This window comes from Propithecus coquereli, unplaced genomic scaffold (assembly GCF_000956105.1).
Source record: "Propithecus coquereli isolate 6110/MARCELLA unplaced genomic scaffold, Pcoq_1.0 Scaffold256, whole genome shotgun sequence".
Taxonomy (NCBI): Eukaryota; Metazoa; Chordata; class Mammalia; order Primates; family Indriidae; genus Propithecus; species Propithecus coquereli.
The window spans coordinates 1,009,595-1,024,396 of record NW_012148130.1 but is presented as its reverse complement, the minus strand read 5'-3'; the positions used below and the strand labels follow the sequence as shown (position 1 = coordinate 1,024,396).

Genomic DNA, 14,802 nt, shown 5'->3' with positions numbered 1-14,802 from the left:
ATTAAAGCTATTTTGAACATACAGACGAGGCCTCGGCTTACTGTGTCCAGGTCACCTGTGCTCTCGGGCCACAGCTCAGTCCGGCTCTAGAACACAAGACTCGCAGCCACTGGGGGAGACAGCGGTTTATTGTGCACATCTACACGGCATCCGCAGTGGCCACACCCCTGCAGCAGGCTGCTCCACATGGCGTTCACGTCTCAGCGCCCACGGTACAGTCACTGCTCGGGGGCGACGACAGCACTGCAACACTGCGTCAGTGAGCTATACACACATTTATGCATAAATTATACACAAGACTCATACATGAAAAATAAAGCCCTAAGGGCCTGTATTTTAATGAAGAGAAAAAACATTTCCAACATAGTTCTGGTAGTTTCGAATGGTCTAGTCAAAAAATACTTTTGGTATATAAAAAGCCTGTACGTATACTTCACACCTCGGTGACGCCCTTCCTTGCCCTGAGGCTGGAGCTGGGCAAAGGTGACTGTGTCCCAGTGGGGAAGGGGCCCGGCTGCCAGTTCTGGCTTCCGACTGCACTCGGAGGCGGCGTGCGTGCCGAGGCGCGCCGGGCTGCGTCACGTGGTCTTAGGGGCCCCTGGCACAGAAGTCCAGCCGCAGCACCAGGCTGCACCATCTGCCTTTGGGTGACCTAGACCAACACCAGAACAGGAAGAACAGCCCAAAGCAGCCACACAGGGTGGTCACTGAGGGACACACACATCAGGCAGCGCTGGACAGAAGTTTCCATACAGGGGCTCCTTTGGTGGTGACAGGAGGAGGAATCATGGTGGGGGCTGAGGAAGGACGGTGGCATCTGACCTTCAGGAGGGCAGGGCTGTCGCTGGGGCAGGCCCAACAGCTGCAGGTTTTCACTGCTGTGGTGACATCTGAAATGAGTGAGTGGCAGCCTTGAGGCCAACACACAGCTTTTGTCTTTACTGGCAACCAACCAGGGGGGTCATTAATTACAGGGCTTACTGGCAACAGGGGTGGGTGTTTTGAAAGCTGGGTATTTATTTGCGTTTACAGTAATTGGCAAAGTTCAGTCCTCTTGGAGGCAGAAGTACCTCTCCCAGTTACGGGCAAACTGGAGAAAGGGCCTCCCCGGAACCGCAGGGATTCACATTGTGGACGCTGTCTGCTAAAGTGAGCACCATTAAAACCGCTTCTAGCTTCGGCCTTCCTGGGGAGACAATCATCTCTTCAGTGGCTCCTAGTCGCTGGCAAGACCACGCGGTGCTCAGAGGGACGCTCAGGCGAGTGTTCGCTGTCGGGGTTTGATCCGTGGGTACAGCTGGGGAGCAACGAGACGGCACTGAGCGGGAGCCGCGTTCCCTCAGCTCCGCACGCCCCAGCCCCACGGCCATATGGCTCGTTCTTGGGCCTTAGCTCAGCTGTCACCTCTTCATTCCAAGCCTCCCTAACCCCCCTTTTGAAGGGTGCCCCCACCCCAGAATATCCTGTTTCTGTCACAGCACCTCCTACCACCTAAAACTTGTCTGTCTGCAGGCCCTTGGGGACGCAAGGTCCTCGTGGGAACATACGTCTGCTGCGTCGGCCTCAGTACCTGGCAGACGCCGGAGTCCAGGGAAAGCGGCGGAGTGAGGAAGGAGCACCTGCCAGCGCCGCCGGGCGTGCAGGAGGAGAAAGCAGAGGCGGCTCCCTCTGCCAGGCACCGGTGCGGTTACAGACGCAGCACAGAGCTGGCAACCCGCAAGCTCCCGCCTCCCGACACCATCCAATGAGTGTCCGGGCTACAGAGAATTCTAGATTGGGGAAGTTCTAGGTGGGCTGAGACTAGCTACGGGTTGAAGTTCTCGGTATCTGCAAGAGCCAGTGCTCGGGGAGCTCCCGCAGTGTGGTCCCGGTCCCGGGCACCCCCAGAGGTTCCGCATGAGCCTCCTGCCGACTCCGCAAAGCAGGTCCTTGCCTGCGCCTGGGCGGGGGCACCGAGGCTTGGAGAAAGGCGCCGCCCTGGTCCCCATGCTACAAAAACAGTGCAGCGTGCTTACCCCCAGCAGGTTTTTGGGCACGTAGCCCTCGCGGTCCCCAAGGCGAGCCCACCACCACTCGGTCTCGCTTTCGTCCTTGCGCCTCAGGATGGTGAGGGCATCCCCTTCGTGGAAGGACAGCTCGTCACTGTTCTGGGCCTCGTAGTCCCACAGCGCGTACACCACACCTTTGTTCATCACGCCCAGCTTCTCCTGCACCCCTGGGACCAGAGAACAATGGTCAGGCCTCAGTGGAGGGTGGCCTCACGGACGAGTGGCTCAAGGAACGGGGTGGACACGCTGCTGCCAGGCAGCTCTCAGCGGCCTCACGGAGGCCGGCGGTCGAAACCGTCAGACCAGGGCTCCCCCTCCTGCCACCCGCCCGAGACCACAGCGCTCCCGGCTTAACGCGCTCGCCCCTCGGTCCCGCAGGACCGTCTGACCGAGCTCCTGAGCCCAGAGGCAAAGGGGTTGTTCTAAAAGGCATTTCTTACGGTGAAACCTGTAACTCACATTCAGAGCAAACCTCCAAAAATCAGTAACTAAAGGAGCTATGCCTGCTCGTGGATGGCAGCGAACGAGCCACACACAACTGAACCGTGACAGCTGAGCACACGGCTGCTCGCGAGTCCCCGAGAAATGCCCTTCCGCAGGACGCTGCTTCGGAGCCGGCCGTGGCGGGTGCCAGGGAGCCTCTGCCACTCCGCAGGCGCCACCGTGACTGCAGTCTGGTCCCCGTGCTCACAGGGGCCGGACACCCCTGGGGCTCCTGTGCCTCCCCAGCCCCTAGAGCTTGCTGCCCGGCTGTCTGCGGGAGCCCAGGGAGGGGAGAGCCTCGCCCGGCTGTTTCAGCTCATCGCTTTATCCCCAGGATCTAACGCAGGGCGGGGCACACAGTAGGGTCTCAGGTTACCTGTGGAACGATGCCTTGTGACTGTTTAACCCTCAGAACAGAGAAGATGTTCCAGTTCTTGGAAAATCTGACTCTGGATAAGCAGCTTAATTAAGACATGAGCCTAACTCATTAAGTGGTTCTGGGGACCAGCAGCCGGGCCCCCAGGCCACCACGAGACTTCCCAGCATCAAGCAGACACACAAGACACTGCCGACCACCCCGCTCCCCGGCTCCTCTGTCTAAAGGGGCAACATCTCTGCCGAGCACGGCCAAGTCATTTTTGGCTTTGGCCATCTACCGCAGAATCCTCCTGACAGCATGGATTTCAAACACGGTTTCAGGAAGGAGAGCAAGCTGCTCAACGCTGTGCTCCAGTCGAACTCCAGGCCTCTCCCTGGCCCCGTGTGGCCGAGGCCATGGCAGCACCGTGGTCCACAGCATCACTGCGGCCCCAGGGGAAACTCGCCGGCCCCACGTACCGTACAGGAACTGCGAGCACTGAATGTAGCCCTCCTCCACCTCTTCGCACTTGTCCGCTGCAGTTTCAATGTCGCTGATGGTCGAGGCGAAAATGGCGGCGCCGCTCTCCACCAGCTGCTTGCAGAGGTGCACGCTGTTACAGGAAGCGGCACAGTGCAGCGGCGTCCTGGAAGCAGAGCGGGTGTGACGGTGTGGGTCTGGCACTGCCCCAGGGCTGCCTGGCCCCTGTGTGAAGCAGTCCTCTACGGAACGCTCATGGAAGGTGCTGTGCTTTTGTGCCAGGCAAGCTTCTGTGGTTTTTTCCTTCTTTTGAGACGGCCTGCTCTGTTGCCCAGGCTAGGCTAGAGTGTAGTTTCTTCACGGGCGTGATCCTAGCTCACAGCAACCTCCAACTCCTGGGCTCAAGTGATCCTCCTGCCTCAGCCTCCTGAGTAGCTGGGACTACAGGCACGCGCCACCACACCTGGCTGATTTTTCTATTTTTAGTAGAGACGGCGTCTCGCTCTTGCTCAGGCTAGTCTTGAACTCCTGAGCTCAAGCGATCCTCCCGCCTTGGCCTCCCAGGGTGCTAGGATTACAGGCGTGAGCCACCGCGCCCAGCTGCTTCTGTGTAGTTTTAATAGCATGATTTCTACTAACAAGTTGTTTTGGATCACACGTAAATTTTTGAAAAAGGGGAGCATATAATAAGAAATGGCCTATAAATAGATGTTCATCACATAGCAGTGTACATGCACATGATACACTGAAATGAATATTTAAATGTGATTAACATGGTAAAATTTTATGTTATATGTATTTTACCACAACTCAAATACAGCGTGACAGAATGACAGCTTTCTGGAAGTTCAAAATAACCCCTACCTACGGGGGACCAGTGGGCCCTGTTCCTGAGGACAAGTGGAAAAGAAAAACACCAGCTCGGTGTCTGACAGAAGGGGAACTGCTGAGGTTACTTTTCACATGGAGCACGGAATTCATGCATTTCATACAGAATATATGAAAAGAGGAAGACTGAGTAGCAGAGTGCTTAGCTCACAGTGCGAACAACCAGGCACACAAAGAACGCAGCCACAGCGAAAGGAAAGGCTGGAAAGACACGCAAAGGAACGCTGACACCAGGTGCCTTTCGGGGATGAAATGACAGGGGTTCTTGCTCTCTTCCATACTTCCAGAGTGTCTAGAACATGCATGGCTTCCATTTGGCAAGCAGGGAAAAGTGAACCTCTCAACCCCACACCCCCACGGGGGCCTCACCATCCGTCACTGTCAGCAGCATTCACGTTGACCCCGAAGTCCAGCAGGAACTTCACGATGTGATGGTGGCCGGCACACACAGCGTTGTGCAGCGGAGTGATCCCTTCGTCGTTGGGCTTGCTGGGATCTTCCACCTAGGACACACGGCACATGAGAGCCTCGCCCGGCCCCTCCAGCACACGCAGTGGTAGGTGGCTGCAGCTCACCTCGTAGATGACCCTCTGCACCAGGTCAAACTCTCCCTCCAGAGAAGCATCTAGGAGCAGCGCCAGGGGGTTAAATCGGACTCTCAGACCGTGCCCTGTCCGCTCAGAGTTGGGCTTCTTCAGGTTGGTCCGTTTGCTCTGCTGGGAATGAGGATGAAGCATGCTATCAGTTTAAAGGCTATCTCCCAAAGCGAGGAGAGCCCAAGCAGCACCACCTGAGTGGGAAGGCGTGGCAGGAACTGAAGCCTACGGGAGGCCCTACAAGAGCAGGCCCCTCGAGCAGCAGCAGCAGCACCCAGGTGGCCACCCTAAGTGAGGGCCCGGCCACCAGTGCCGACTGCCATCCAAGCTTGCTCCGAAGGAGAGCACCAGCAGGGCCTGAGCCCCTGGCTTGTGCTCCAGGGACCACGGCTGTGTTGGGGCTGCCAGCCATTCCCCGTGGGAAGGAGTGTGGTAGGTGATTGCCAAGCTGCCGAACCTGGTGTCAGCCCCAGGGAGGCAGCAGCTTGTTCCTACCGACATTGCACAGGACTCTTCCTGCCAAGGCACCAGACCTCAGCAGAGGGGACCTCGCTGAAGACTCTCTGCTCCATCAACACTGACCTCCCACCCGGGGCCCTCTGTCTAGAGGTTCTTACTTCTCTCTGACTCCCCTTCCACAGGAAAGCCTCCTAGAGCTCCCTGACTAATCACCTGGGAAAGGCTCCTTTGTGCCGTAGCTATCTGTGTGACGTGTGACGGTCTGTCCTCCCCACTAGGCCCAACTCACGGGCCTGGGACAGGGACATTCCTGGCTCCTACTGCTCCCAGCACAGCCTAACATAAGGGAAGTGCCCCAGAGGTCCTGGCTGCGCGAATGACCAAGAAGGTGAGGAAGGCCTGGCGCTGGTCTAGCAAAGACACCCACCGTGGAGGCTGCAGGAGGGTGGACAAGGGGAAGAGATGGTGGAGGAACTTGCTCTTCCCCTGGGGATGGTGCCTCAGCCACGGGACTTGGGACCTGTTCTGTGGAAGGGACTGTGGCTACGTTGTTGTTATTGTCCTCCGCAGGCTCAGCAGTTTGGTGGGTGGTTTGGGGACAGATGAGCTTCTCTGGCTCAGGGGAAGGTAACTCGTTGTCGTTGGCATCTGACGAAGGGGCAGGCTCGTCAGGGAGTGGGGCTGTGGACTGGGCAGGGGTGGGCTCTTCCAGGTTGCCATTAGCATTGGTATTTCCATTGTCCACATCGGCCAAGGTGCCCATGAAGTCCTGGGAGGGACTGGGCTGGTAGAAAGGGGTGCCCTCCATGCCACCAGCCAGGGTGTTGAAACGCTGGTACAGCAGCTTCTGGATGTTGGGCCCGCCGGGGCCCTCGGGCTCTGTGATGGAGCTGCGCTTCTTCAGGGGCCGGGGCGCATTGGCCAGCTTCCTGCGGAGGGCCTCCAGGTCGGCATCGCTCTGGTAGCGCAGCGGGGAGTGCACGATGGGCGTGAGCTTGGTGGGGCTGAGCGGCCGGGGCAGGCTCTCCACGGTGCTGCCATCTGCGGGCGGGGCGGGGCCGTCCTGCTCTGGCTCTTTCTCGGGACACTCTGAAGATGGCTGAGGCTGTGACACGCCTGTGGACAGCGACCCGTGAAGAAACGGTAACGGTGATGGAGATGTCGAACCCGACGGTAAAACGGGTTTACCGTATACTGGAGGAGACAGAAAAGACAGGCAATTTCAGCAGTGTTGCTGGAGTCTGCTCACTGAGCATCTTGACTCCACGAGAGGTAGGCTCCTACAGAGACACGCAAATCTGCTGCTGCCGTTAAATTCAAATTTTAAATCCTGAGGAAACCTGTTCTAAGAACCTCCACTGACTCCTTGAGAAAGGTGCAGTCTATCTCTCTAATGTACGAGTTTTTACATCGGGGTTTCCAGAATTAGGGTGTTTCCAAAAGAGGAAAAATTGCTAACCTGACTTTCCTTGCCTCGAGCCTGCCTTGTTTTCTGGCTAAGGAAAAAGACAAAATTACTAAACCCTTAGAGTAATTCAAAAACATGTACCTCTTCAGAGCAGGAAGTTTCACCTGGTGGGCCAGGAGCTCTTGATAACGTCTAGGTCTCTTCCACCTGCCCACAGGTGGACACCACACCACCACTGGGGAGGTCCCTGGGCAGGGTGACCTCCACCCAGGAATCCCTGAACTGTGTGTCTGGAAGCTGCAGCCAGTGCCCAAGAATGTCTCAGGAGGCCCCAGCCTAGACCTGACCCACAGGATCCTCCTGTGAGGGTCACCAGCCTCGGTGGAACGTGTGAGACTCATCCTCTCATGTCTTCCTGCAACACCCCAAACCAAATCTTTTCTCCCCTGTGGGGTTTTGGGGGAGGCTCCTAAGCAGCAAAGCCATCACCTGCTCAATGGGAAGCTCCTGGTACACGTTACCATGAAGCAGGAGGGAAAAGAGGAAATCCCTGAATCCCGCCCTTCCCGGAGTTGGGCTTCCCAAGTAGCACAGGGAGGCGGATGCTCCGACAAGCAGCCAGGGAGCCGGGAGCCACCTGCAAACTCCTCACTCCACGCATCTCACCTCTTACTTCCCTCTCACACTGACACCCAAGGCTGTGCTTTAATGTAGGAATTAAGTTAATTCTAAACAGCATGTGGCCCAGATGTAAGGATATGGATTAGTATTTTCTTATTTAAAAGTATAATTTCCTAGCCCGAGGAGAAGAAGAGTATAAACCCACCATACCTGCTTTAACTGACTTATTTAAGGTGCTGTGCGCCGCCGGCTGGTAATTCTTAGGTGGTGTGGCCTGCTGGAGGTACACGGAGTATATGGAGCTTGAATTCACTGTCTGGGGGCCTTTCCTGGGAGACTGTGGCCTTGACCCTTTATCAGCCAGAAAGGGCCTAATGGCCACTGTCAGTGGGAGTTCAGGTTTGCTGTCTCCAGCTGGAAATGCAGGTGGTCCCGCTGGGTACGTGGGACTTGGCGGCACAGAAATCCTCTGCTGAATCTGCTGTGAGGAGCCTGGCTGGGAGGCGCTGCCTGCCGGGGGCAGTGGGGTGGGCTTCTGGCGACTTGGCAAGCCTGCACCAGGTCTGGGCAAGCTGCTTTCTTTCTTCCTCTCTAGGGAGCTTGTCGACCCTGGACCCAGAGGCGTAGCACTTGGGTATGTCCCATAGCTTGGGGGCAGCTGCTTGCCCCCACCAGTGATTGGAGGTGGCACTTTACCAATCTCGATGCCCTAAATTTAGGTGTTAAGAAGAAAAACAAAGTCAGTCTTTGAAGAGTTAAGCAAATTGTGATCCACAGTCCCAAGAGACTACGTAATAGGATTTGCATTCCCTCAATCAGGCTGTGACCAGGGCAGAGGGCCCACTGTCAGGCCACTGCTTGTCTGCAGAAGTGACGCACAAGTCCTGTGCACCTGTGCACTTCTCAGGCTCTCAAGTCCAGGAACCCATTTAGGACTCTGGGTGTGATTTGAACACTAACAGGATTAATTTGCCTCATGACGACTCATACCCGATTTAAGGTGAAGGCAGATGAGTGATGTCGTTAAGAACTTGTTTGCGTTTTGTGATAAAGACAAACGGCCTACCGGCTTCTCCGTGGCTCCTAACGCTGAGAAGGGCAAAGGCTGGCTTGAGATGGTGCCCTGCCTGAGAGTCCCCTCCATACCCGGGTCCTTCCACTCCGCACTGGCCATCTGTGTTGGTTTCACGGAAGAGCTAGAATTCTGTTTTAACGTTGGCCAGTTTCCATCATTAGCTTGAAAAGAACAAAGAATTTGAGTAAAATTTTTCTTAAAACTAGTTGAACCAACCAACCTAGTTGACTAACACCTTGCCAGAAACAGAAACAGCACTGGGATGTCCCATCCTGCTGGAGCTCCATACACCAAGCAGTCACCCCACCCCACATGCTGCGCTGTTCATCTCCTCTAAGACCCACAGACCTGTGCACGAGACCAAAGGATGGTGCCCAAATCGCTTCCAAGTGTTACCAGAGCTTGAAGGACCAAACGAAGGCTCAGCTAGTGCAGGCCCAGGGCTGCGCCCCACTTAAATACAGGTCAAATCCATTATAATAACACCACTGACTAAGCGTTGGCATTTTTCAAACACTATTTATAAATTACATACAACAATCAAAAAAGATTCACCTTTTGACTTCATAATAGGTTTGACCTGTACTACTTTATTAAAATTAAAATTCTACATTAATCTGTTAGAAATTTGCATAATCTAAAATAATTTATGATCACGGGAGGCCAGAGCAAGTTCCCATTGATTAGTGGCAGCAGGAGCAGACTAGCGTCTGTTGCAGTGATGAGAAAGCCAGTCGCCAACTCCAAGTTTTCAGGAAAGCCCCTGGGATGACGTGTTCTTTACAGAGCGTTTTCCAAACTGAAAAAGGTACAGAGGCATTCCCTGCTGTCACAGGGTCCCTCACAGTGACTACGTCCATTAGAACATCTGTGGGGTCAGACTTCTCACCCATGACTCAGGCTCCTGTTTCTGTCCTTAACAGGCACAGACGCTGAGCTGGACTGAAGGGGTCGACGCTGCCAGCCCCATCAGCAATACGGGACAGACACCAGGCGGGGACTGTTTTGGGCCCTCCTAGCAACAGCACAGCCCCTTCCCGCATCCCACGTGCCAGCACAGGCACGAGGGGATAACGGAGAAGCAGCAGAGAAATCCCTGGTCCTCACAATGCTCGAACCAAAACCTTTGGCTCACAGAACACAAAGAACAAGCCTCTCAACCACGCTCTGAGCAGGCCCCACCGGCAGCAGTTGTGCGCAGCCTGCCCCTAGGCCAAACGCCGCTGCAGCAGCACTGCAGCCCCAGTGCTGGGGTTCAGTCACTATGCCGCTAAACGTCACCCAGGCTCCAGGCAGGGGTTCCAAGACACGCGGGCCCTGGTGAGGCATTCCAAGGCCCTAGCACAAACTGTCACCTGTCTTCATGCAGCTCGTCAGCCCCTTCCAGGCCAGGAGTGTGTGTGCTTTCATCCTCTCTTGGTTACATGTTACATGCGAAGGATATATAGGCCAGCAACTCACAGGCTCACCAAGGATGCACCCAGATGAACACTCAGGGCTGATCGGGGAAAAGCAGGGCCCACTTGAGACCCAGGAGGGAGGGCGGGACCAGTGCCAAGGGAGCTGCATTTCTGCACCCTCCCACAGGGTCACAGGGAAAGTGGCTGTCCAGCTGCTTCTGAAATCCCCCAGCGATGGGACGTTTTATGGAAACCAGCCACGGGCGGCACTAAAAAGCAATTTTCTTCTTTCTTTGCAACAAGGCAGGGGGCACAGAAGGAACATCACTTATTTTTATTATAAAGGAACAATTATTTTGAAGTATAATGATAAAAAAAGTCTCAGCCAGTCACAGTGGCTCACGCCTATAATCCTAGCGCCCTGGGAGGCCAAGGCAGGAGGACAGCTTGAGTTCGGGAGTTCTAGACTAGCCTGAGCCACAGCAAGACCCCATCTCTACAAAAAATAGAAAAATCAGCCAGGTGTGGTGGCGCATGCCTGTAGTCCCAGCTACTCAGGAGGCTGAGGCAGGAGGATCACTTGAGCCCAGGAGTTTGAGGTTGCAGTGAGGTATGACAACGCCACTGTGCTCTACCTGGGGGGACAAAGCAAGACTCTGTCTCAAAAAGAAAAAAAAAAAAAAGCAAAGGCCTCATAATGAACTCAGAAAATCACCTTAATGTTTAAAATGCAAACCAAAAAGCCCCCAAAACAAAACTTGTGCTGTGCCAGCATCTGTCCCTTGGTGTCAAACCCTTTCTGAGGATGAGATCAGGTGCGTGGCCCCGTCCACACTTCACACCTATTGAAACAAGTGATGTTTGTGTGGCATCTTTTTCAAGTCTAGATGTGATGAGACGACCTTTTTCAGTTTGGAAAAACAAATGATTATTGATTTTGTACATATTAAAGAGGATCGAAAGCCTCCCGCCAAGCCTGTCAGCCAACATACGGTTTACGAACGGGCTTGCCGAGCGCTGCAAGGAGCTGCAGTCAGGCCCAACGTCGAGGTCTGACACTGCCCACGAGCTGGTCACTCTGGGTTTACTGTGGCCATCTGTTTGACAGAGAACCAGGACAGCCAACAGCAAGGGTTGAGAGTCCCCACCAGGGAGATTGTACATCCCAGTTCTACGTCTGGGCTGAGATTCTGCCCCCAGTTTGGGGTTAACACAGGTTTTCTGTGTCCAGTCGTGGTAAGCCCCAGTGGCAAGACCAAGGCTAGGGTTCTGTAAGGGGTCTTCTTGCAAACGCTGTGACGCAGCACGGGACACACTGACAGAGAGAGGGGAATGGGAGATACTCTCAGCGTGGCAATTTTCAAATGAAGTCAGCAGGGAAGTATCTGGCTGTGTGAATTACCTGCCACTGGAAACAAATGAATATTTACTCCTACCATGGATGGTTCAAACTATAAACAACAGCTTATCAAAAAAGCTCAGTTAGGGGTTCACGCCGACCAGACTGCTGCTGGGTGCTGAGGTGTAGCTGTAACAGATGTGAGCAGGGCTCATGGCCACGAGGGCTGGTAATGCCTCCCTTTAACCGGGTTCAGAGCAAGCCCCGAGCTCCTCAGAAGGAGCAGATCTACTGCTGTTCACACAAGGCACCAGCCAGGAGAGAATGAGCAAACAAAAAACCAACAAGAACTGACCACCAATCCTGAAAAAAGGGGCTCAAAATATAGATCTGATGGCCGGAGAGGAGAATTATTGTTTTCATAAATGAAGGAATGTTTTGAATATCAGGACACGGATTCCTGATGCTGTTATGTTACAGAAAATGTGTCAACCCCAGTCATAAAGAAAGTCTTATTCCAAAGAAATCCTGACGTTTTAATGCACTGATTTAAAATCCAATCAGACTGGAGAGCTCACCTTGTGCTTGGCTGGGACGTCACACGTGAGTGTGCTTGAGCCTGCAGCTGGAGGCCCAAGTCCCTGACACAGCACAGTTGTGCAGTCAAAGACCAAAGTGGTGGTTTGTGGACTTTGATCAGTGTAGAGGGTGCTGAGTGGGGAAAGTAAAGACCAGCAACAGTGCTCTGTTTACAGGGACAGCCCTTCCGCCTGGCCGTAGCCAGTGCCCTCAGGGGTAAACAAACCTGCAGTGTAAGAGAACACCTGAGGGTCAGAGTTTTAATTAATTAATTTAACTCTACTGTGTTTTGAACAGCCACGTAGACCTTCAGTTCAGTAGAGAGAATTTGGTCTCATTTGAGGGTCATTACCAAGGTGGCACACAGCTCCGCAAACACTGCCCAGAAAGACCAAGCGCCTCCAGGGGAGCTGAGCCTGGAGTGTGACGTGAGGTGGAGCCTCAGGAGCCCTGGCCCCTGCCCTGCTGCACTCCCCTCCCCACAAACCTCCCTTTCCAGCTCTTCAATTCTCCCCCAGGAAGAGGGCCGGGCCACTTACTGGATTTGGATCTTCCATGAGCAGCAGTTGAAGCAATAGTGAGAGACTGGGGCTTTATGGGGTCCCCCGGGACAGAATAGCTTCCGGCACTAGGAACCTGGATGTAAGGCCCCACAGCAGCGACCCTGCCAGACGTGCTCAGGGGTGACTGTGGTGACGATGTACCATTCACGCGGTTTAGCTACAAGTCAGGGAGAAACGAAAAGTCAAGATTCTCCTCAATTAAAGGATATCCCAAGCCTAGTGGGAGAGACTGCCAGCTCACACACAAACCACTCCCTTCGTAATTTGTGCTTAGGAAGCCCATCACCCTGAAAGATCAGCATCTAGAAAGTGAGAAATGTCAGAGAAAGGACTCGACTCACAGCCCATATGTGCAGTTCTCTCTTTGATAACTCCAACCCATCTGTGAGCCATAGAAACGAGGAGCTGATGTGATAACAGAACAACTTCCGCATGACCCATGTACAGCCTCCCTCTTACTTGGGGGACACTCTCCCTCCCCCAGGTGGGTACGGAGGTATCAGTCGAGCCTGCATTCTGAGCCTGGCTTCAGGTCCTGCTCTGCCACTTATCTGCTGTACTGCCGTGGGCAAGTGACTTAACCTCTCCAAGCCTCTGTGCCCTCTTCTGTAAAGTCAGGATAAGCGCTGTTGTAAGGACTGTACCAGCCATGTGGGGCACGGTGCCCAGGAAAGGCTCTGACTCCCAGCAGTGAGCCCAGTTCCCTGAAGACAGCTCTGCCTTTCTCAGCAAGGAGACAGAGCCACAGAGGACACTGGTCACACAATGCTGCCCAAGAACAAAAGGGCCTACAACATGGAGTCTAACCAGAGAATCACTGACTCCTTAGGATCCCTAGATAGGCTCTGAGCACGGATCCATAACCCCTACAGTTGTTCGCAAGATTCTATACGCATGAGCACGTGTCATTCTAGGGTGAAAGTTCGTGACTCACAATTGCTCAAAGGTACCTAGCACATTTCTGCAGAAGCACCTTCAAGGACATCCCCTGGAGTGTCAGGTGGAATGGCTCTAGCCGTTTGTGATGCTTCATTTTATGTGTCAACAAGGCTGGGCCACATACCTACATATTTGGTCAAACACCAGGCTAGATGTTGCTGTGAAGGGTATTTTGTAGGTGAGATTAACTTTTAAATAAGTAGATTCTGAATAAAGTGGTTTACCCTCCATACAGTGGGCGGGCCTCATTCAATCAGTGGAAAGCCTTGAGAGAGACAGACGGAGGTCCCCTGGGAAAGAGGGAATTCTCCTATAGATGGCCCCAGACTCCAGCCACAACATCCGCTCTTCCCTGGGTTTCCAGGTTGCAGGCCTGCCTTGCAGGCTGCAGACTTGCCAGCCTCCACAATTACATGAGCCAATTTCTTTTTTTTTTTTTTTGAGACAGAGTTTCACTGTGTTGCCCGGGCTAGAGTGCCGTGGCGTCATCCTAGCTCACAGCAACCTCCAACTCCTGGGCTCAAACGATCCTCTTGCCTCAGCCTCCCGAGTAGCTGGGACCACAGGCATGCGCCACCATGCCCAGCTAATTTTTTCTATATATTTGTAGTTGTCTGATTAATTTCTTTCTAATTTTAGTAGAGACGGCGTCTCGCTCTTGCTCAGGCTGGTCTCGAACTCCTGAGCTCAAACAATCCGCCCGCCTCGGGCTCCCAGAGAGCTAGGATTACAGGCGTGAGCCACTGCGCCCCGCCGGATGAACCATTTTTATCTCACAGAACCAAGTCATCTCACAGAAACTTTCTTTTTCACATGCCTGAATTTTTTTCCCATAAAGACGTTCACGCAGTTCACTGATCCGCTTGTCCATCATGGCCACTTCCATGTTGCGCTTGTTTAGGAGTTCCTTCTGCTGCTGGAGTTTTGAATTCTGTTCCTGGTTAAGCTGATTACGAATCTGCAAAATATAAAATACAACTTTTATGATTTGCGGCAATCGCAAAGTCAAATTCTCATTGCCAGAGAGATTTAAAGAAAAAAGTAGCAGTAAGTTCTGATAAATATTTACATTCATGCATTGCCACCTGTGTGATGAATAGTTTATATGTACAGCATTGATGAAGCCAGAACAGAGTTCTTATGAAACAGAGAAAGTATCTGCAAGGCGCCTTCTTCAAAGCACATGGAATGACCAGCACCAAAGGAGAGGGGTCTGCTTCACCCCATGCAGCTGCTTCATGCCCAGGTCCACCGAATGAGCACCTTACCGTGGAGACAAGAAAATTCGCAAAGGATGACCTGAATCATTAAAGAAAGCACCTCTTATGTCATGTGAGTGAGTTGCAACTGGCACTTTTAAGAAATAGGAAAGAATAGAAAATATCAGAGTGTAATTTCTATAGGAAATTAAGTACTGTCTTGTTAAACTCTTTCAGATGCCCACAGCACTTGTGTATACACACTTCCATATGTGTACCAGACAGAAGGTAAAAAGTACTTTTAAAAACTAGGCCAGGCGCGGTGGCTCATGCCTGTAATCCTAGCACTCTGGGAGGCGGAGGCGGG

At 53.5% G+C, this 14,802-nt stretch overlaps 1 protein-coding gene across 2 annotated transcripts in view; it reads right to left on the bottom strand.

The window, feature by feature from the left end:
• Window positions 1-303: 303 nt before the first annotated feature.
• PPP1R13B (protein phosphatase 1, regulatory subunit 13B) overlaps window positions 304-14,802 on the bottom strand; it is a 103,695-nt gene continuing 89,196 nt past the window's right edge. Inside the window, exons 8-18 of one of the 2 annotated variants that reach the window (XM_012647116.1) lie at window positions 14,054-14,194; window positions 12,274-12,454; window positions 10,809-10,913; window positions 8,408-8,577; window positions 7,552-8,050; window positions 5,740-6,506; window positions 4,833-4,973; window positions 4,627-4,760; window positions 3,369-3,535; window positions 2,016-2,215; window positions 304-1,297 (exon numbers count right to left, since the gene is read on the bottom strand). In XM_012647116.1, the coding sequence (XP_012502570.1) occupies window positions 1,256-1,297; window positions 2,016-2,215; window positions 3,369-3,535; window positions 4,627-4,760; window positions 4,833-4,973; window positions 5,740-6,506; window positions 7,552-8,050; window positions 8,408-8,577; window positions 10,809-10,913; window positions 12,274-12,454; window positions 14,054-14,194 (2,547 nt within the window). In that variant the 3' untranslated portion in view covers window positions 304-1,255. The remainder of the gene's footprint in view (window positions 1,298-2,015; window positions 2,216-3,368; window positions 3,536-4,626; window positions 4,761-4,832; window positions 4,974-5,739; window positions 6,507-7,551; window positions 8,051-8,407; window positions 8,578-10,808; window positions 10,914-12,273; window positions 12,455-14,053; window positions 14,195-14,802) is intronic. The other variant, XM_012647118.1, reaches the window with a different exon arrangement.